Source organism: Sesamum indicum, linkage group LG12, assembly GCF_026168435.1.
Source record: "Sesamum indicum cultivar Baizhima isolate 11 linkage group LG12, ASM2616843v1, whole genome shotgun sequence".
NCBI lineage: Eukaryota > Viridiplantae > Streptophyta > Magnoliopsida > Lamiales > Pedaliaceae > Sesamum > Sesamum indicum.
Window position 1 is genome coordinate 14,974,688 of NC_142668.1, and position 20,705 is coordinate 14,995,392.

Below are 20,705 nucleotides of genomic sequence, written 5' to 3' on the forward strand. Positions count from 1 at the left end.
TGGTGTAGTTAAGCGGAGGAAGAATGCACCCCTCCATATGAGCACAGTGGTCGAGGCGTCGTCTCATCGGATCGAAGCATTCCCTGTCACCTTCTGACCCATATAATACAACAGAAACCTGTTCAGGAGAGTACGTACGTATCCGCTCCTGCATACTTGAACCAACATCTTTTATTTTTCACTACTTTAATGTTGAAAGACTTTCACCTAATTTGGTAAACTTGAAATCTTACAAGTTTTTTAAGTTTGGTAATTATTATTCACATCTATTTGTATAACAGTTGTTTTTTTTAAAATTAAAAAAAAATTAGATGATTTCGACTTCAATTATCAACACAGTTAGGACATTATACGTTACAAAATTATTAAATTGGTTGCTTTAACAAAAAGGAAAATGAAGTAATAAAGAGGAGAGTAAATGCCAACTACTTTCAGTCAGCATTAATTGACTGGCGCCGGGAATGTTCTTTAGTGCAAAGATGAATGAATTGATATGCTGATATTACATCAATCTTTTTTTGGATTTAGTGTAATTATATCTAAATTTTTTATGATTTTAAAAATTATATTTATTACTCTTAATGTTTATTTATATTTAATTTTATTAACAAAAAAAATTTGAATGAAAATTCATCTTTACATCCATTAAATTTATTATTGACTTATTGCAATTCAAATAAATATTTTCTTGATCAAGTTATCCTTATACATGTGATTCACCTTTATAAAGGTTGTTTGGTTTGAAAAAATGTGTTTGGTATGTAATAAGGTAGTAATAAGTCAATTGAAAAACAAATATGAATTTTTATTTTTTTTTTATTAATATCATAAAATTAAGTGAAGTTTAACTAATGAAGTTATCTATTAAACAAATCTAATGCTAGGGATAATAAATTTAATTTTTCAAACTAAAAAAATTTAAATGTAATTATTTCAAACATCAAGAATAACAGTATAATTATTCATATATATATACATATAGTGTATCATAAAGCAACTGCATGGTTCAATACACGATGTGACCTACGAATCTAAAGTACAACGATGGTTAATAAACGCAATAAGACGTAAACAAAAGTAGTGTCATAACTGGAAATGATACACTCACTCCATCTCTTTCGGATGTCTTAAAACGAGTTTTATTTTTCAAGTATTAAATCTGTCATTTAAAAGTCAATAATTTAGTTTTATTCTAATAATTATCGTAAAGAGAAAATGTTGTAATTATATTTTGGAGTCATAATTTTGGGACATTGGCTCCAAAATTGGGATGAATGAATCCATGTGTTACGGGTCCTTTGAGAGGGCAGTAACCCTAATTATATTCAATCGTAACATGATATACCTCATTTTTTTAAAAAGAATAATATAGAAGTGTGTGAATGATGGATGATAATGTAAGAAGGAAAACAACTAAAGTGATGCACTGCTGCAATGATTAATCAACCTCCAAAACAACACGAGTGATCAAGGACTAATTAATAGTCTAGTAAAAAAAGGTGAGAGAGAGAGAGAGAGAGAGCTAACCCCCTACAGCAATAGCTACTCCTATTGAGATTGAAAAGATATGGCAATAAAGTAATTTGAGAGTAGTGCATGGTTCCCGACTTCCCGTAGTGCTATAAATTTGATAAATTAAGCGCTCTACCTACTAACATCACACAATAGACAGAGGTCTGCTCTCTCTCTCTCTACATCTGTTCTCTCTCACATTAATTAGATTTGTTTCCAGGTTTGGGTACACAGTTCCATTAATCTCAAGCGCATTTCACACATTCCCAGTCGTCTCTTCCCTGTGCAATGGGGTGATGAGGGGATACTGCTGCATGCATCATCATTCTAACACAAAATGCATATATATTCTAGACCTTCTTTAATTACAAGTCTATTTAATTAGGCTTTGTGTGTGTGTGTATCCCTGTTCGTGTTTTGTTCTTCTGCATTTTCGCTTTTTCCTTCTTCTTCTTCTTCAAGTTAAGTTTCAGGAGAGACTTGTAATTTTCTGTTTTTATGTGCAGGGTTAAAGGACTGATCCTGAGGATGAAAAATCTGAAAAGTAGTGAAGGTGGATGGAAGGCGTGCATGGTTAAGGGTTTTGCTTTTGTTTTTATGCTTCTTTTGGGTATAATATATATTACTCCATCTCTCTCTCTCTCTCTCTCTATATATATATATATATATATGTGCATGTATGTTTGGGCAATATCTGAATTCATACTGTGTGTTGATGATGCATATTGTACCACTTCAATATTTGCATTTTCTTTTTCATAAACAAAAATGGTATTTAATTATATGCTGAGGGCCTGGAAACGGAGACCAAAGAATTCAATTTCAATTCACATTTTTGTTTTTTCAAAATTAAGGAAAAAGAGGAAGATCGATCGACACAACTGATCTGAATGGAGATGGCAAATTCCGTGTATGTTTTTGAAATGTTGTTTAATTTGTGATCCACTGATTAATTTTCTGCAACCAGGTGCATGCATGCTTCCCTTTATGTATGAGTTCCAACACTTCTCCAGTTTTGCCTTATATTTCTTTCTTGTGAAAGAAAAAATGAAATCAAATCATTTTCTTCTTTGCTTTATTTTGTTTTTTACTTTCTCTTTCCATGTCTTGTAATTTGAATCTCAAATTAATACTTAATTATATATATATATATATATGTGTGTGTGTGTGTGTGTTGATAGAGGACTGAGGCAGATAATTGTTATATCCAACATATTTCAAGTACTTAATTTGGTAACGCAGTGGTGGGTATTTATGGCGCATTGGAACCAGTTGATTATGAAGGTGGCAGTCATGAAGAACTACTCCTTTCCAACATAAACCATCATCATCATCATCATACACCCACTGCCAGGAAGCTACTCATCACTTCAAGTACTACTGATACAGCCTACGTCCAAACTCCATTTTCCTTTCATTAATTCCTAATCTTAACTAATTTGAATAAATCCTTAGTTCTCTCTCTTTTTTCATTTTAATTTTCCGACAGAACAAGACGATATTGGTGAAGGTGGTGGGGGTAGTGACAATGACGGCGGAGATGGATCAATGAACCGGATCGGCACCGGTACAGGGCAATGTTCCAAGGACAGCATCCTGGTATTTCAAGGGGCAACGTCCCCGCTCCCAAACGGGATTCCCACGTACACTGTCGAAATCCAGAACGTGTGTGTGTCAGAGAGTTCATGTAGCATTTCCGACATCCACCTGAGCTGCGGGTGGTTCAGCTCCGCCAGATTGATTAATCCAAGCATTTTCAAGAGGATCGGGTACGACGATTGCCTTGTCAACGACGGGGAGCCACTTAATCCGGGAGAATCCCTTTCTTTCCAGTATGCCAACACCTTCATGTACCCACTTTCTGTCTCATCCGTTTCCTGCTAATTAATTACTACCTATATATATATATATATTAACTCATAGTTAACTGTTAGTCAATCCTAATATATATATATATATAAATAAAGTGGCATGCATGTAGAGCTTCCTAGCCAGCCACGTACGCAAGTGTGTGTATCATATGTAAATTTATGCTAATGGAGTACTTATCATCTTTGTATTAGTAATTAAGTATTAATAAACGTTGCCCGTGTTTGTATTTGTAAGTCCAGAGCGTATGATGGGGAAGACGACTATCAGTCATCCGTCTAATTACCCTTTTTTTTTGCTTTATATATAACAAACTTTAATCAGCAAAAATATGGAAAGGACACTGATTGCTTTCAGTTTCACTAATTCTTTTTTAATTCATCCAGATTGACCATTAAGATCGGGCAACCCTTTAATTTATCTTTGAGTTATCCATTGAACGGTAGGTACGTAGCTTGGTTAAATTAAAACTGAAACAGTACTGCAGCTGTGTAAGAAAAGTGAAACATGGGAGGAGGCACAAATGTCAAATGTTGTTTAATTACCCCAAACTTGGTTAAATGGTGAAAGATTATGGCAGGTTTGATAAATGTAGGACAAGTCGCGCGCAGATAAGTTACCTTTTGTCTTCCATTAGACAGAAATGAGGATGTTCGCGCATCCTAACTGAAAACAAAGGTAAAAGCATCACTGCATCATACAGTGACTAATCGAATAATTTATATACCAATTACCATACATGTTACCAAGTCCATGCCAAACCATGATCCCCATCTCAGGTTTCCATTTGACTCCTGAACACGAGTAATTAGGGTATCTTCCTTTTACTATGTCAGCGTTGATTTTTTCAAGATACTTATGAAGAGAAATCGTCCATGACCATGCATGTCCCCAGTTAAGTATCATTAAACTTTTATGTCCATTTATTACTACTTTAGCCTGTCAGAGAGAAAACCCCAAAGATGAAGTTTAAATATAACAGTTCAATAATAGCAAGACTGTGTGCATTGCATTCCAAGTATCACACACTGCAAATTAAAGCGCCCACTGACTCAGGAAAATTGCTACGCTACCTCCTGACCCCCTATTTTTTCTTACTGAAAAAATATGAAAATTGACAAACAAGGGAGTCGGACCTGTTGCTATAAATTAGCACGCCCCCCCAACGCCACACTTCTCAGATAACATCAAACTAATAATTTGTATGTGGGTCTGAATATCACACACAAGAAATATATATATACACACACACAGCATGAACTTCAAAGTCTGAATATCACGTACATTACTCTCGTCGTCATCATGTTTCCCTCTAGATCTCTTAAGGGTGTAGTCTGTATCTCTTAATTTCAACTATTACCATGATTTCCTACTACTTCAGGTTGTCTAGTATTTGGTTTGATTTCAAATCCAATAATAAAAGAATCGTAGGTTTTAAACTCTCACTATATAATAAGTAAATGGTCTTAATTGTAGACTCTAATATCCAACAGCCAAATGTACAATTATTGTGTAATTGCAAGATAGAAAATAAAAATCCAATCGACGATACGTATTTTAGTGAGCTCAAGCTAAATTTATAGCTTGCTTGGAATTTAATTGGATTATGTAATATCAGTACGGACATATTAGAAAGACATGAACAAGAAGAACAAGCAGCAGTCCGCGGTCTGAAAGCACTCTCTAATAGTTATAATCATAAGAAAAGTCAGACAAGCCAACCATAGCCGTCACCACTTGAGACACAATGAAAATGCTACCTCCAATAATGGTCAGGACGAGGATTGCAGAGATGGGATTCTTCAGCAACTCCAGTATAGGCTGCAAAAGAGTGTAAATAGCACCCGTACTCACCGTCAATGCATAGAGTGCATATCTCCTCATATTGTCCCAGAATTCTTCCACCAACGGGCCCTCCGGCCCCAAAGCCAACGCCTTGTGATCATCAAACCCCATCAAGAAAAGTGCAACCCCTAAAGACATAGCCCCAACTATCACCATTCTTGAATGCTCTTTTGAAATTAGTACGGGCAATTCATCCCATGTTGAAAATTTCTCCGACTTGGGGGATGTGACTTCTAGCAGGAGGGGTTTGTCTGTATGGGTTGTAATTCTTTTAGTTCTTGAATTGTAAACATTGGAGGATGATTTGGAGGGTGGTGAAGAGGGGTGGTAGATAAGCTTGGATTTGGCTTTCATGGGGATGATTATTGGGAAATTAACTCCTGGGTTGCTGAGATTTGGGTGGTTCAAATGCAGCTGAAACCTCAGTGCCTTCATCTTTGATTGCAAGTTTGAGATCAGAACATGATGTTATGAGTGCCTGTCTTTGGAATTAGATGGGTGGTGGTGGTGGAGGTCGGAGATTGTTGATTTTCTTGCCTTATCTCAAGCTATAAAATGGGCCTGTGGACTAGAGGATAGTGGTGAATGTATTTGTTCTGTGTAAGAAACCCACTAAATAAATGGGCCTTTAGCTTTAGTCCACTTAAGAGGCCCACGGAAATACAAATCTATTCACAATGGAACAATTTCAAAATTCAAGAAAGAGGATTTTAAGCTAAATACAATTTGAAAATATTTAATATTTTACTAAGTATTTTTAAAAAATTCTAATAATAATGGCTTTAAGGTGCACAGTGAACTGGACCGACTCAAAATCGGCATGAATTAGCTCAGAAAAATCCGATTTAGGTTTAACTCACTATTGTTCATGATCAGTCATGGAGTGATCCCATATTTTTAATGAGCCAAATTCGATCTATTATAAATTCTAATGCAGTCTATGAACTAGTTTGGTTAAGACCTAGTCCAGAACCCAACCAGGCTGTGAAATATACTTGTTATATTTTTATTTTTTAATGAAATTAAGATTTTTTTTTGAACAAGTATTTAGATTTATCCTTGTATTTATGGAATAAAATAAATAATAATTGAATCACACAAAATATTATAACTAAAATATAATAGTTAAGGCTATATAATAAATTTAAATAATAACTTGATGAACAAGCTTACAATAATAAATTTAGATGATAATAAATTCAAAAAGGACTTAAAATAAATTTTAAAAAAATAAATAAAAAGTATTATTGAATTAAAATATTGAAAATTTAAAAGTAATACAATAAAATAATGATTATTAGAATTTTAAAAATATAAAAAATCTGTTAGAATAATCAATTTTAAAAAATAAAATAAAATTTATATATCATGTATTATTTTTATTAAAAAAAATTGACCGACTTAGGTCCAGTTGAGGATCAAGTGGTCCTGGACTGGGTTGATCCTAAACCCGATGGGTGTTAAATGGGTTCATCTGTAAGAGACGCTTTTATAATAGAGGCGGGTTATTAAGATTAGCGACTTGACCGTTTGCCACCGACGTCCGGCACCCGCGTTTTGGCTACTATATAAGAAGGGAGTTCGAACGCCGCGCGCTGTATCTATTTTTTGAAACAAGATCTCAAATTCTTTACATCAAGAGAAGGAAAATCTCACATCCTGCTCTCATGGTGATGATCGGAGAAATCCTCCTCTCAGCGATTCTAGGGTTCCGCTTAAACTAACGTACTAATTTGAAGTTTGTTTCGCTACGAACTATGTATGGATGGAGTTCAAAGCCTGCGCTGCATACCTTTCTTCAAATCAAGATTTAAATTCTTTCCCATACGAAAAGAAAAAAAGGAAATTTCAACTCCTGCTGTAATGGTGACGATTGTAGAAAGTCGTACGTTCTCTGGACGATTCTAGGGTTCCGGTCAAATTAACGTTCTAAATCGAAATTGGTTTCGCTAGTATATGTGAATGGAGTTCAGATGCCGCGGTGCGTATCTTTCTTCAAATCCAGATCTCGAATTCGTTCCAATTTCATTCAAGAAAAGAAAAATCTCAAATCCTGTTGTCACGGTGATGATCGGAGAAAGTCCACCTCTCCACTCTTCTACGGTTCCGGTTAAATTATAGTTCTAAACCGCAACTGGTTATGTGTCTTTCTGGATGTTTCATCTTTACTTTTACTTTCTATGCGTATTTACTTGTTTCTAAATCATGGACCACCTCGTCTTTGCGAAGCTTCTGTATTAATTAAGGTAAACTACGACTTTGATATCTTCTCCCAAAACCCTAGGAATCAACCATGATACATCAAGGTGTTCTTTATAATGGCTCAATTCGACATTTTTTGGGGAGAAAAAGGTAAAATAGGATTTAATAAAGTTGAGAAAAAAACCTCTACTAATGATCGTTTCTCATGAAGTCATTTGTTAGATAGAATTCCTTTCTTCTATTTTTCTTGTGTTGTGAGCAGAGGCTTGAAATACCATATTAATGGGTTTAGCTTTGGAAGAAGAAATTGTATCACTTGCTAAGTTTGGAGAAGGGCCTATATGCATATGGGCAGACCTTGCTTTGGGATCTAACAAACTGTAATAGCTAGCTTTAATTTTGTAGTTAATGGTGGAGACTCTGGAAGTTTAGCTTCACGGGGTTTGCCGACTTAGATATTTTGTGTATTTGGGGTTTTGCCTACGCAAATTTATTGAATTTACATAGTTTTTGTCAAGGATTTTAGATGCTCTATACCTTTTGAATCATTTGAATTTTATGTTTTGGCCAAGTTTTTGGGAATAGATTTGATGTTGAGGCTTTGTGCGGCAGTGTTGTGGAGCAGAGCTTAGGCTAGAGTTCATTTTCTTGGTCCTACTAGGAGATACATAGTATAAATGAAGTTGTTTTGTATTGTAAAGTTAAGGACTGATTACATTTGGATTATGTGTTTTCTCGATTCAGCCGATTTAAGACGTATCTATATTTTACTTTATACATAAATATGTGCCAGTATTTTCCTTTGAGATGCCTGCCTGTGTTGTTTTTCTCTGTCCTGGCTAATCTTTAATATGTGCAAGTGTTGTAGTCATCACTTAGGAGGGATGTAGTTAGGCTTCAAAGCTGGACTTGATTCTTGAGGGTAACATAAGAAGACTGTGGAAACTCTAGTCTGCATGACTTACACCATTGGTTCCATTTCCATAGGTAGTAGTCAAGTCATGTAGATTTATCATAGATTCTTATTGGCATTGTCATGATTCGTGAGTGAAGTGTGCAGATAGCAGCTCCACGTTTGAAGGGCCGTTTTTTATGATCGCTTGTTGATGCTCGTGGGCAACTGCTAGCAGTACCGTGTTTCTCCTCTTCCGTATCTTCATCTACTGGAACTTATATTGCTGATGGAATTGTACATCCATGCAAATTATTTAGAAGTGGCTACTGATGGTAATAAGCACATTATTTCTTTATTCAGGGATGAGATTTTATAAGCTACTTATTTTTAATTGTAAATTAAAATTATAAACACATCAAAAATATTTTTGCTTGGGGGCAGTTGTCTTGTGTTTGAATTATATTAGTACGAATCTATGGATTTTGGTTTGCTTTCTTATAAGCTGTATTTAGATAAGAATTTATGGTTCAGAAATAGAAAAACTGAATTAATACATTGTTTCTTCTTATGGCTAACTAAACTTAACCAATTTGAAAGTATAGAATGGATTCAAACTTTCAAATCATAAAAATAAGTAAGAATGAAAGAGAAAAATCTAATTAATTTTGGAATATTTGTCAAGTTAATAAATTCAGATATTGCATCACTCCATGATAAATAGCAGCATGGCTTAAATGAGGCAATCAAGTCGTGGGAATCATTAATTGAAAAACGCAATAATTAGGCAATCTAGCGTTTCATGGAAATAGAGAGAAATATTGGCAATTTCCTGTCCTCATTATTGAGACACAATTAAATTCATCTTATCGCACCCAATCTTATACCCTCATTATCATGATTTAATTAACAGCCAAGACTCCCAATTAAAATTAATGTAATTAATCTCCCCCATTTCAATTTCAGTACTATTATTTGTATATTCATTAATACTAAATTTAGTTATTAATATCTCAATGTAATTATTGTAATATATTGTAATTTTCCTACATTTACCATATATTTAAAAAATAAAAAATAAAAGAAAAAACCGAGAAGAAGAAGATGGAGCAGCAGCAGCCCATGAAAGACGGAAAATCAAAATGAAAAAGATTTCCAAAGTTTAGCGCAAAAACTCAAAAGTACGACCCACAAAGCAGCAGTGTATGGTACAGAGATGGCACTTGGCCTCAGCCAGCGCCCGCCAACGCCAACGCCACCGTCTCCGTCTCTTGTTTCTCTCTCATATTTATGCACTCTCTTCCGTTACTTGTTCGCTACTGTCATTTAACCCTGAACCGCCAAAAGCTGCCACCAAACATCCTACTCACCTTTTGTCTCTTTTCTCTGCGCTGAACTCATTCCCACCTGCTTTTTTCAGCTCTGTTTCAGAATTTTCTCCTCTGGTGTTTATCTGCACTCTTGTTTCCTTCTTCTTTGCCTTGTCATTCTTCCAGTTCTTGCGTTATAGCCCATAAGGTTCGTAGGATTCTGTGCGTTTATTTCATCAGTTTTGTGAATGCTGCTTTACTTAATCATTGTATGTGGATGGTGCTGAATGAACTTGGTCGAAACTGGCGGAAACCCATTTTTGATTTTGTGAAAAGATGCGATCTTTTTGTTTAGTTCAGGAATCTGAAGGTTGTTCTTTCTGTTTTGAATTCTTATTTCTCGTTTAGAATCTTTTCTAGCCGCTTTCTGAGCTTTATCTAATTGTTCATTTTTTTTTCTTTTTTGGTGGTTTCTTTTTGGTTTATTTTATTTCCATGTTTAGCAGAAACTATAATTTATTTAGGATTTTTGTAGAATTTTGGTTTTGTCGTACATGGTCTGGTGTAATTCTTGATGATCATAGCTTGAATTGCTCATTTCATGTGTCACTTGTGACATGCATGTCTGTTTAATGCTTAATCCTTTATCTTGTCCTCTTGATCCGGATGTTTTTGCTATATTTCTGGATGATCATAACTTGAACTGATTATTTCATAAAAGGGGTCACAGGTGAAATGCATATCTTATTTACAACACTTTGTCCTTCACTATGTTCTACTTAAAACCTGTTGGTGTTTCTGTGTTTCTTGATAATTTCATGAATGTGATCACATGCAAAATGCATGTTTTTTGTTTTCATTACTTAGTCTTTTGTTATTTTCTGGTTGATCAGATTGGTTTTGCAATAATTCTTGGTGATCATACCTTGAATTGCTTATTCTATGTAAAGGGGTCACTGATGAAATGCATGTTTTATCTCGAGCACTTAGTCTTATGTTCTGCTTGATCAGGATGTCTCACAATCAGGTGCTTAGGGCATGGGAAGAGCGTGTAATTACCCAGGAAAAGGGAAGCCGCGTTGTTCACTATCTCTTAAGGGACTCCACTGGGAATTCCCTCCTTGCTGTGGTGGGGGCAGAGAAGAGTGTAAAGCACATGATCTACTCGGTGACAGAGGACTTCTTACGTGTTTTTGGGTCCAGGAACGCAGTCCATGCTGGAACTAGGTGGAAAGCAAGAAAAGATGTTGTAGAATGTCTGATGTCAGTAACCTCAGGAGGCGGCCCAATCTTTCCCATTTCAAGTATGTGTTGCTCCTGTAGAATTTTAATGGTTTTATTCTCTGAAATTAATGATTTGCAGGGGAAATGTGTATGTAGTTTCAGAATTTAGATTACTCGTATGAGTTCACAGGAGCAATTGCAGCACTTGGGTAATCAGCTCTGAAGTGCAAACTCTGCAGAGAATGTGCATGGCACTGAAGATAATCGGAAGCTTTTGACCTGTCTTTGATTTAATCAAGTGTTTGGATTTATGTTTTTTTTGCCAATGCTGGCCAAACAACCATACTTTCATCTTTCTCAAATCTTAGTCTCTGCTTTGTCCTAGGCTAGGTTGATAAATAATCTCTTTGACGTAAAAGACTCAGTAAACTCACAAGTCTTTATGGGAGATGATTGTTGATAAACGACTGATCTTATATGAACCAAGTATATCGGAGAGTGCAATATTTAGAGCTTGTAGCAACTCTCAGTAATGACTATATCCTTGAGTTTATCTCTATATGTCACTCTCTCGATTCGATTAGGATGTTCAGTTTATCAATGCTGTCAACCTCAATGACTATGTTTAACTCTTACCCTATTAGACCATAAATGTGGAGGAGATAATTAACATCTAAAATTCGGCTTTCCTTGAAACACTAAATTCCATAAGTCAATTGACATTCAAAGGTTACCTAGAAAATTTAACCTAAACTGTTGGAAGATTTAATTACAACTATGTTATACCTCCCGTGAATCTTTGAGGATAATGTGTCTAAGTTATCAAACTTGAATATCAGATATATTGTCAAACACAATCTCTATTCTAAAGGCAAGAACTTAAATCATGTTGTAGTGTTCTAAAGTCATTCTTCTCGGACATATGTTTGGATAGCTGGCCGTGTTCTTCTTTTTTCATAATACACTAGTCAGTGCTGTTGATTTGGGTTGGGTGTATTCAAGATAGCTGGGCGATATCCACTAGGTTACATGAATTGTAAGTACCAAATGTACGCATCCATATGATGTGTACAACAGACCATTCATTCCTTATGATGAACTTTATCATTTCACCAATAAAATATGCGCTTCATGCAACATCACAGCCTGTTGAATCCTTAGCAGCATTAATTACGTGCTCTTTGTCTAATGATCACACGGAGATACTACACATTGTTTCTTTGTTTACTCAAGCAAGAAATTTTTTCCGCGAATTGAATATGGGGAAGCACCCTAAAGGATATTGTCTAGAAACATTAGAGGAAAGAAATAAGGCATTTTGGAAGAAAAAGGTTGACACGAGTTCATGCTCGGGAACTGTTGGACTAATGCCTATAACTGTAATGTTATGATACTTTTAGGTCCTGATGTTTTGATGATCTTATAGTGTTTTTCATGTATATAATTTTGTGTATCAATTTGTAGGAAGACTGGACATAGGTTTGCACCGAACACTATTTGTCTTCTCGTGGCAGCAAAATTTGCGGTGAAGGAAGGGCTTATAGGACTATAAACATAGTGAAATAGATTAACTGTTCACAGGGAGAAATGAGGAAACTCTATCTTTTGTGCTTGATGAATATTAACGGAAATTTTTTCCTAGTTACAACAAAATTTATAGATGAACCTTAAGGACCTGGACTGGTGGAGTTGATGAACACACCTAGACAAGTGAAAAGTTTTGTCACTATTATATACTTCTAGCGTGTGAAAATAATTTGGCCGTAAAGTAAAAACTGAAATGCAATCATAACCATATCCAATGAAGCCTATTAAACACCAACTCCTGAAAGAGAATGGTATATTCTGAATATTTGACCATGAGGTTTACTTGAAGCAGAATAAACTAAACTGAGGCAAAATCCTTTCCTCTAGATGACATAGCTGTTGCTCAAAACATCGGTGGTAATTGTAAGATGTGGCACAGGAAAAAGAAACAAAATGTAGTGACAACAATCTGATACGAAAACATGCACAGGATTACTCTAGATATTGCAAACCTTATTTCAATTCTTTTGCTCCAAATATTGTGGTGTCAATTGGATTGTGGAAATCTCTTTCAGACTTTTCTTTCCAGCGGCTTGCCTTTCTAGCTGTGGCTTGGCCTCGGCGTGGATGAGGCCTAAGCTGTAGACAGATAGGTAGGAATTAACGCCTGTTTACGAAATTTTATTATGAGAATCTGTAAGTAGGTAGAAAATCCAAAAACTTTAAAGAGGGGCTTACCATGCAACGAATCAAATTCATGCACACGTATGTGCTAACGTCACGTTGAGGTGGCACTATTAATGTTCCGTAGCTATTTTTTCTATTTAAACGCCCTTTCCTCTCTGTTCTTTGCACACAACTTCCTCTTAGTGAGCATTGGAATCATCGCCTTCTTTCGATCCAAGGTAGAACAACCTTGAGTTTTTTGCTACCAGAGGTATTCTAATAGAATAACTTCTCGTTGAGTCAATCAAGTAAAACGTCTTTAGCTGCTTGTGAATTTTCCTATTTTGTAGCCAAATTTCCCTGTGTTAGAGAATGATAGATTCACTCTTTGATGGTGGAAAAGGGGAAATGTAAGGCCCTGTGGTTTAATAGCCATGTATTTTCTTCAAGTTTTGTTTCTGCATCTGAATGAATTGATTGTTCACTCAGGGTATGATTGATAAACTAATCAACCCTGGATGTTTAAATCAATGCTCCATCTCTTTTGGAAGAATTACTTTTACTGTTTCTGACACTCATACAGAAAGATCTGAGACCTTTGATGATTACGATTGCATTAAGTCAAATAGGAGAGTTGTGAATTACGGGTTGCATCTTTTCCGTAAATAAAAATACTAAATGAAAGGTACTTCCTTTTGAAGAAAGGTGGTTTGATACTTGGTCTTCTCAATTTCGTTATATAGGTGGTGTTTGATGCATGATCTCCTGAATTTCATTTTACTGATATTAGGATGATGTACATTCTGATGTTTCTCTATTTGTTCATTATGATGTGTTCTCATATATGTGTATAAGATGTATAGATTAATGTTCTTACTCAGACTAATGGTTTCAGTTTGCCCATTTTTATTGTTGAATGCCTTCTCTTCTAATGTCATAAACTGTTCTTGCAGTTTCCTTTTTAGAGATCTCAGTGGTCAAGTTGCTTTGAGCTCTTCCCCCCCCCCCCCCCCCCGATTTCCAAATACATTTATTCACTTGATGGCTGTTGAAATCTATGGGGACTTTATTTGAACTATTGCTTGTTTCCTGTGTGCCAAAAATTTGTAGGAAACATCAATTAGAATGACTTTATAATCCTTTTATCTTTCAGTAGTAGTTTTAATATTTCCAGATCTATCTGACTGCACTTAGTATGGCTTTCAGTCTTTTAGATTGCATGTTTTCTGGATTACTTTCTAAAGTGAATATCTTTAATTGTTTTAACTTCTCTTTCTGCTAATGATTTTGCAGATCAGCAAATAATTGAAAGAACACCACATCTGAAACATCTGATGTCTTCTATGATTCGTTTCTCCAAGAGTGGGAGTCCTATGGATGAGGAGGTGGTTCTCATTATTTATCCCTGTCCTTCTATTTTCTAATAATCTCCCCAAAGTAGAGTACTTAGCATTGGTTTATAACATAAGACTTTAATTTCAGATCCAAGGTTCCAGACAAACAGCAGCACAAAGTTCAGATATTTTGTGGTCAGGTGAAGCCTTGATATGTAGCAAGCAGCTGAAGCACTATGTAGCCTTTTTTAGGAATCAAACTAGCATACCTGTGAGTCTTGAACTGCCGAAAATTTTGGATTTGGTAACTGGCCTTTATAACTGTTCTCATAATCCTTTTTCATGATACCTCAGGTATATTCATTTGTGTGGATCACGGATGAAGAAGGAAAATGCCATGTTGGTTATGTGGAAGATTTGTATGAGGATCAGCAGGGGGAGAAAATGGCTAGAGTTCGTCTTTTTCTCCAGCGTGAGGACATTGAGGGTCAGATTCCTAAGCTATACCCCCAATGTAGGGAAGTTTTCATCACATCAACTGAACAGGAGATTCGTGCAAAATGCATTGATGGTCTAGCTGCAGTTCTGACTCCCAGTGATTTCGAGAAATGTGGCGACATTCTTCCTCAAAATTTATCATTTAAAAGTTTTTTGTGCCATAGAGAATTCAAAGACGACAGCATTAACGCCTTCAGTTTGAGCAAATTACGTGGCTACTCTATGCAACCCATTCTCTACTCTCTGAAATACCATATCCCGTCAAGCAACAACCTGCAGCATTCAAGTGAACAAGCAGAAGGCTCTGGCCGTCCAGATCCTGCAGCCCCAAGTTCCAAGAGAAGTAAAAATCTCAGATTGGGTGAACCTGTTCCCGGTGGGCTTGCTGGTCTCAAAACTTCAGTCCAGGACAATCAAGTAGCACCAGGGGAACCATCTGGTCAGAGACTGAAAATCAAACTGCCCGGCAAGGGAATTGCTGAGAATCAGCTTGTTGTGGCTGAGCCACAGAATCAAGTCTTTCCCAGAGTTGATGAAAATATTGAGCTTCTTTCTCAAGACAGCGGTATGAAGGGCTGCTGGTTTAGGTGCAAGATTTTGTCTTCATCACAAAAGCGTCTCAAGGTCCAATACTACAATATCACTGATGTTGATGGACCTGAGAAACTAGAGGTATGTAAATATTACTGGTGTTCTTATTTCTAAGTCAAACTCCAACTAAACAGTACAGAATGATCAAATTAATCTGTTGGCATTTTGTAGGAATGGGTACCGGCAACCAGAGTAGCAGCTCCAGATAAACTGGGCATGAGATGTGCTGGCCGGCTTACAGTGAGGCCGTGGCCTCATTGGGATTCTTCTGATGCCAGGTTTGAGGTAGGGGCAGCAGTTGATGCATGGTGGTGTGATGGCTGGTGGGAAGGTGTTGTAATTGGATGCGACACATCCACCAGAAGTAACCTTCAAGTGTACTTTCCTGGTGCGTATTAACATTATCGAACCCCAATTCTGCTTTCAACCATTAGTTCTTATGACTGATCAGAGACTTTGTTAGCCATGACAAGAATCACTGTGCTAAATGTTTTGAAATATAAGTCATTGATTTCATCTTTTGAAATGGCCCCTTTTAACTGTTAGAACCTTGTATAGTCAGAAACATATTTTTTTGTCACAAGACTTGTCCTGTTGCATTTAGGTTGACATGCATGCACAATTACTGAGAATTGATCTAGTTCTCATTTGATGGCAGGCGAGAACAAGTTCTTGACAATAAAGAGGAAAGACATTAGAGTGTCGAAAGACTGGATAGACAATAAATGGGTGGACGTCAGGGTGAAGCCTGACATCCTGTCTTTCCTGACTTCGTCACTCAACCCCATGCCAAGGGTGCAACTCCCGAGCCTGCCTCAAGCTAACAGGTCAGGACTTGGAGATAACAATACTCCAAGTTCTTCCAATGTTGGAGGATCTGAAGCCGGCAAACAGCAGTTGCCTAGTTCTTCCACTGCAGCCAACAAGAAAGGTGTGGAAGAACTGCACCTAAAGGAGCTGCTGAAAATAAAAGAAAACGAAGACTGGACTCGCAAGAGTTCCAGTGATGCCGGTCCCTCGGGCAAACCAGCAGCCCGAGTAAATTCAGGCAGCCAGCCTACAACTGAAAAGCAGTAGTATGGCTCGACTGCCATGTAAATGATGTATTGTTTGGCATTCTAAAGACTGCCATCATTAGTTATATAATTTTTGGTCTTGTTAAAACCACAGTGATATACTACTGTACACCTCAGCCGCATGCGGTGGAAATTGTATGATTTGTGTTTATAATTATATCTCAAAATAATTTTAAATGTAAAATATCATTATACACGATTACATATAGTAAGGAAATAAATGAAATAAACTTAAAAATTAAGAAAAACTGAACCGATAGGGAGTCACGACACTTGTTGCTGACTGCAAACCACGAGTTCAGGATAAAACCCCATTAGCTTCAGCAATGTCTCATCCCATGTGTATATATCACGTATATAAATTAAGAACAATGAATATTCTCGTAATAACTTGTAACATGAAAATTAGCCACAAAATTAACCACAATTTTCTTTTGTTTGATTTCACCTTGTATCACTTATCATCAGTGTACTGATATATCATGTTCCATATTATTAGAACTATTAAATTATTCCAAATTATGTTGCACATTATTCATCAGTACCTGAAAATATAAAATTCAACACTAACATATGAACATAAATAATCATAAGTTGTCATTCATATCCAACACTTATATTTTATTATTATTCATAAATCAGTTAGCCGTTTCTCCATGTGGTCATGACAAACCTGACTAAGTAATAATAACTATCAGAACCACCTTTGCTAATTAAATCAAAGAAACTGTAATTCCCAAATTAATATATATTTATCTGTGACTCATTAGCTAGTTCATATTCTTATTTTATTTATAATGCTTTTAACATGGATTAACTTGTTGTAGTGTAACTCCAAGGCCAGAACATAATCATGCATTCAAAGTGATAAAATATGAATTTTACAGTTACATTGAACTGAGAAATCAATATCAATAGTTCTTTTTTTATTTTGTTTTGCATGATCGATGAAGACTCGGTCAAATGCTCAATAGTTGTTATAGCCTTATGCATTAAACTAGGCTATATGTAATTAAAACAAGAAGAATAATTCTACTTTTGTTTATTGAGAGACATAGATATCATTTTAGAGAAACTATAGTTCCATCACAATAGGAAAAACAAACCATATCTATAATTGGATTAAAAGAAATACCAGCATACCATTTTAATGCAGACGATTAGTGTAATTCTTCATCATTACATATTTTTGTTTTGGTAAATCTTCGATGGAATGTACATTTCTTCGCATAAACATAAATCAAGAATTAGAACAATCACGCACTGAATCAACACAAATCACAATCATAATCATGGGTTTAGATTGTTGTTAAAATTGTATGATTTGTGTTTATAATCATATCTCAAAATAACTTCAAATATAAAATATCATTATATATTTTATCACGATTACATGTAGTAAAAAAATAAATGAAATAAACTTAGAAGTTAGAAAAGTTGAACTGATGGAAAGTCATGACACTTTTCGCTTATCTAAAGTAATGATTGCCTCCCTACATACAGATTTAAATGGCTGACCCCATTAACTCTTAGAAATGTCTCATCCCATGTGCACAAACACGAGGAGACTAGGAACCAGTCCATAGCTACGTTGCCAAAACTATGAAGTATTTCTTAAAACTCATAAACTATCAACATAAAATTCACTCTCTCAATGTGCCAAATGAATAAAGCTAATAACCCTTTAAATAGTTGTAAGAATTTGATTGTTATAAAACATTAAGTGGCCTAATTAAAACTTATATTATTATAATAAATCTAATTATAAATAGGCTACATAAAATATATAAAATGTAACAGTCAAATATTGATTAAACCACAATTAAATCATTATAATAATGGGCCATAAACCTAAAATAAATATCAAATTAAACTGACACATTAAATTAAAATAAAATATTAAAAATAATTTGAGAATATAAAAAATTTAAAAACTTATTTCCAACCTTCCACGCCCACTGAAAAGGAAAAACTACAGTTTGTCTTGAGCTTCTGCTTTATTATGATTTGATACAAGTGTAAATAATAAGTTAGTTCGTCTTCTATTGACTTAATAAAGAGTCTTGCAAATGATGGGCATATGATATAGGAGCATTATCTGCAAATATGAATCCAGGTACCGTCATTACCTCCTCCCCTGAATGAGAAGCTAATTAGGACTGCTTTATACGGTAAAAGATGGAGAAATTGCAATCATTTGTAATAATATTAGAACGAAAATGCAATCATCATCAAGTATAAAAGAGCAAGGATGATCCTGAATTGGAACTTACAGCTAACATATACACTCAACTATTATAATGGTATCACTAAGAATTCCAAGTCAGAGTGATGCTCAAGAAATATACGCAGCGCGCCTAGTTCTGTCAGCAGTGAGGTACACAATTTTTGTTTGACTCTTTCCTTTTCTCTCTGCCTTACGGTGACAAAAGAAAATCGTCACACCATGCGTCATTGTGAACTTGAACTTCTTTGACCTTGTCTTTATTAAAGTTTATCAAGGGACCCAAGTCACCCAACCGCTTTACATTCAATTATACTGCACAACAAAACCCATCCAAATACTAAATCGATATAGTTTATTAGTTGCTGGGTGGGTGCCACATTTCGTTGAAGTTTCGTGACTTTCGTCTTCGTCCGTCTGCAAGTCAATCTAAACACATTGTTGCCCTGTCAAGAATCATCAGGAAACATTATTTTATCGGTAAATTGATCAATTTTTACCAGTAAGCAATTGCCATGGACTTTCACTGTGATTTCAGGGTGCATGGTTTAAAATTGTCCATCCTGACTTCTATATAAGTGCAGCAATAACCATAATTCCGCAACAACTAAAACGTTCTGATCCTCTCAGCAGCATTTCTCTCTTGTTCTGCATTTGCATTTGAAAGCAATGGCAGCATGTATTGATAATTCAACAAAACACTATTTATATCTCACAGCTGATTCTTCCTCCTGCCAAATAACTAATTCCGTCTGCAGGTTGATTAGACTCTGCAGGCCGAGCGCTTCAGATCTCGGTTCCTGTAATCCCATATACCAGTATGCTTCTTGCGCCAATAGGTTCGATAATTCTTTTAAAGTCGGTCCTCAAGAATGCAGCGAAGATCACATATGGCTGAAAATAAGACAGGAGGCAGAGTTGGATATAATGCAAGAGCCCATCTTGTCAAAGTGGTATCATTCCACGGTATTGTCCCATAGTTCACTGGAGAGTGCATTGGCGAACCATTTAGCTAACAAGTTGTGCAATGCAGATCTATCAAAAGATGGCCTTTATTCTGTTTTCTTGAAGGCACTAGATGAAGACAGTGAAATCCAGCAAGCTGTAAGAGATGATCTAAAGGCCATGAGAGAGCGTGATCCTGCCTGTGTAAGTTACGTTCTCGGCTTTTTGAATTTCAAGGGGTTCCTAGCATGCCAAGCCCATAGACTGGCTCATAATTTCTGGGTTCAGAAAAGAACTGTGCTTGCGCTGCTTATTCAAAGTCGAGTTTCAGAAGTTTTTGCAATGGATATCCATCCAGGAGCAAAAATCGGACGTGGAGTGATGTTTGATCATGGGACTGGCGTTGTAATTGGAGAGACTGCAGTTATAGGAAACAACGTCACAATTTTGCACGACGTGACATTAGGGGGCACAGGGAAGGTTCAGGGGGACAGGCATCCCAAGATTGGAGATGGAGTTCTGATAGGGGCAGGGGCTAAAGTTCTGGGGAATGTCAAAGTTGGAGAAAATGCAAAAATTGGTGCTGGATCCATTGTCTTGAAGGAAATTCCACGGCAAGGCACCGCTGTCGGAAATCCTGCCAGACTAGTTGGATTGAGATGAACAGCCTTTGCTTGTGTTATTCCTGAGATGCTCTGCCTTTGGCTATCTGTTTTTCCTATGCTCAACTTCTGTATGTACATAGTATCAGTAGAAAGATATGGCTGTATGAGTTCACACATGTTTTTGTACCACAATTTTCACTTTTGAATTCCTCAGTCTAGTATGGTTGCAAACTTGTTCCCTTCTTAATTAGTGAATCAACATTATTTAATCTTTGTTGGTTCCTTGTAAAATCGTTGTTCTATTCTGTCGTTAGGATTTGCAACCAAATTGAGGCTGTCTAATTGACATGTCTAACCCCGGTAACACTAAACGACGGAGTCCCCT

At 36.0% G+C, this 20,705-nt stretch overlaps 4 protein-coding genes across 10 annotated transcripts; 3 read left to right on the forward strand and 1 right to left on the reverse strand.

Annotated features, from left to right (window-relative positions):
- Positions 1–1,588: 1,588 nt before the first annotated feature.
- On the forward strand, positions 1,589–3,617 carry LOC105175242 (TPD1 protein homolog 1). 4 transcript variants are annotated; one of them, XM_011097626.3, is made up of 4 exons: positions 1,589–1,674; positions 2,019–2,122; positions 2,755–2,886; positions 3,002–3,617. In XM_011097626.3, the coding sequence occupies exons 2-4, from the start codon at positions 2,041–2,043 to the stop codon at positions 3,394–3,396; spliced, it is 609 nt and encodes a 202-aa protein (XP_011095928.2). In that variant the 5' UTR covers positions 1,589–1,674; positions 2,019–2,040; the 3' UTR covers positions 3,397–3,617. The 4 variants fall into 4 exon arrangements, with proteins under 4 accessions (XP_011095928.2, XP_011095926.2, XP_011095925.2 ...); XM_011097624.3 differs by lacking the exon at positions 1,589–1,674 and adding an exon at positions 1,740–1,851; XM_011097623.3 differs by lacking the exon at positions 1,589–1,674 and adding an exon at positions 1,785–1,805.
- A 1,319-nt stretch (positions 3,618–4,936) lies between these two features.
- LOC105175244 (uncharacterized) lies at positions 4,937–5,759 on the reverse strand. Its single transcript, XM_011097628.3, has one exon. It carries the CDS (start codon positions 5,659–5,661, stop codon positions 5,065–5,067), a length of 597 nt encoding a protein of 198 aa, XP_011095930.2. The 5' UTR covers positions 5,662–5,759; the 3' UTR covers positions 4,937–5,064.
- A 3,685-nt stretch (positions 5,760–9,444) lies between these two features.
- LOC105175245 (uncharacterized) lies at positions 9,445–16,700 on the forward strand. Of its 4 annotated transcripts, none has more exons than XM_011097629.3 (7): positions 9,445–9,838; positions 10,642–10,934; positions 14,341–14,432; positions 14,530–14,652; positions 14,736–15,551; positions 15,642–15,858; positions 16,129–16,700. In XM_011097629.3, the coding sequence occupies exons 2-7, from the start codon at positions 10,643–10,645 to the stop codon at positions 16,545–16,547; spliced, it is 1,959 nt and encodes a 652-aa protein (XP_011095931.2). In that variant the 5' UTR covers positions 9,445–9,838; position 10,642; the 3' UTR covers positions 16,548–16,700. The 4 variants fall into 4 exon arrangements, with proteins under 4 accessions (XP_011095931.2, XP_088732036.1, XP_088732038.1 ...); XM_088875910.1 differs by lacking the exon at positions 9,445–9,838 and adding an exon at positions 9,845–10,000; XM_088875912.1 differs by lacking the exons at positions 9,445–9,838; positions 10,642–10,934 and adding an exon at positions 13,204–13,286.
- Positions 16,701–19,026: 2,326 nt separating this feature from the next.
- Positions 19,027–20,593, forward strand: LOC105175246 (serine acetyltransferase 1, chloroplastic). Its single transcript, XM_011097631.3, has one exon. The coding sequence runs from the start codon at positions 19,440–19,442 to the stop codon at positions 20,376–20,378; it is 939 nt and encodes a 312-aa protein (XP_011095933.2). The 5' UTR covers positions 19,027–19,439; the 3' UTR covers positions 20,379–20,593.
- Positions 20,594–20,705: the final 112 nt, after the last annotated feature.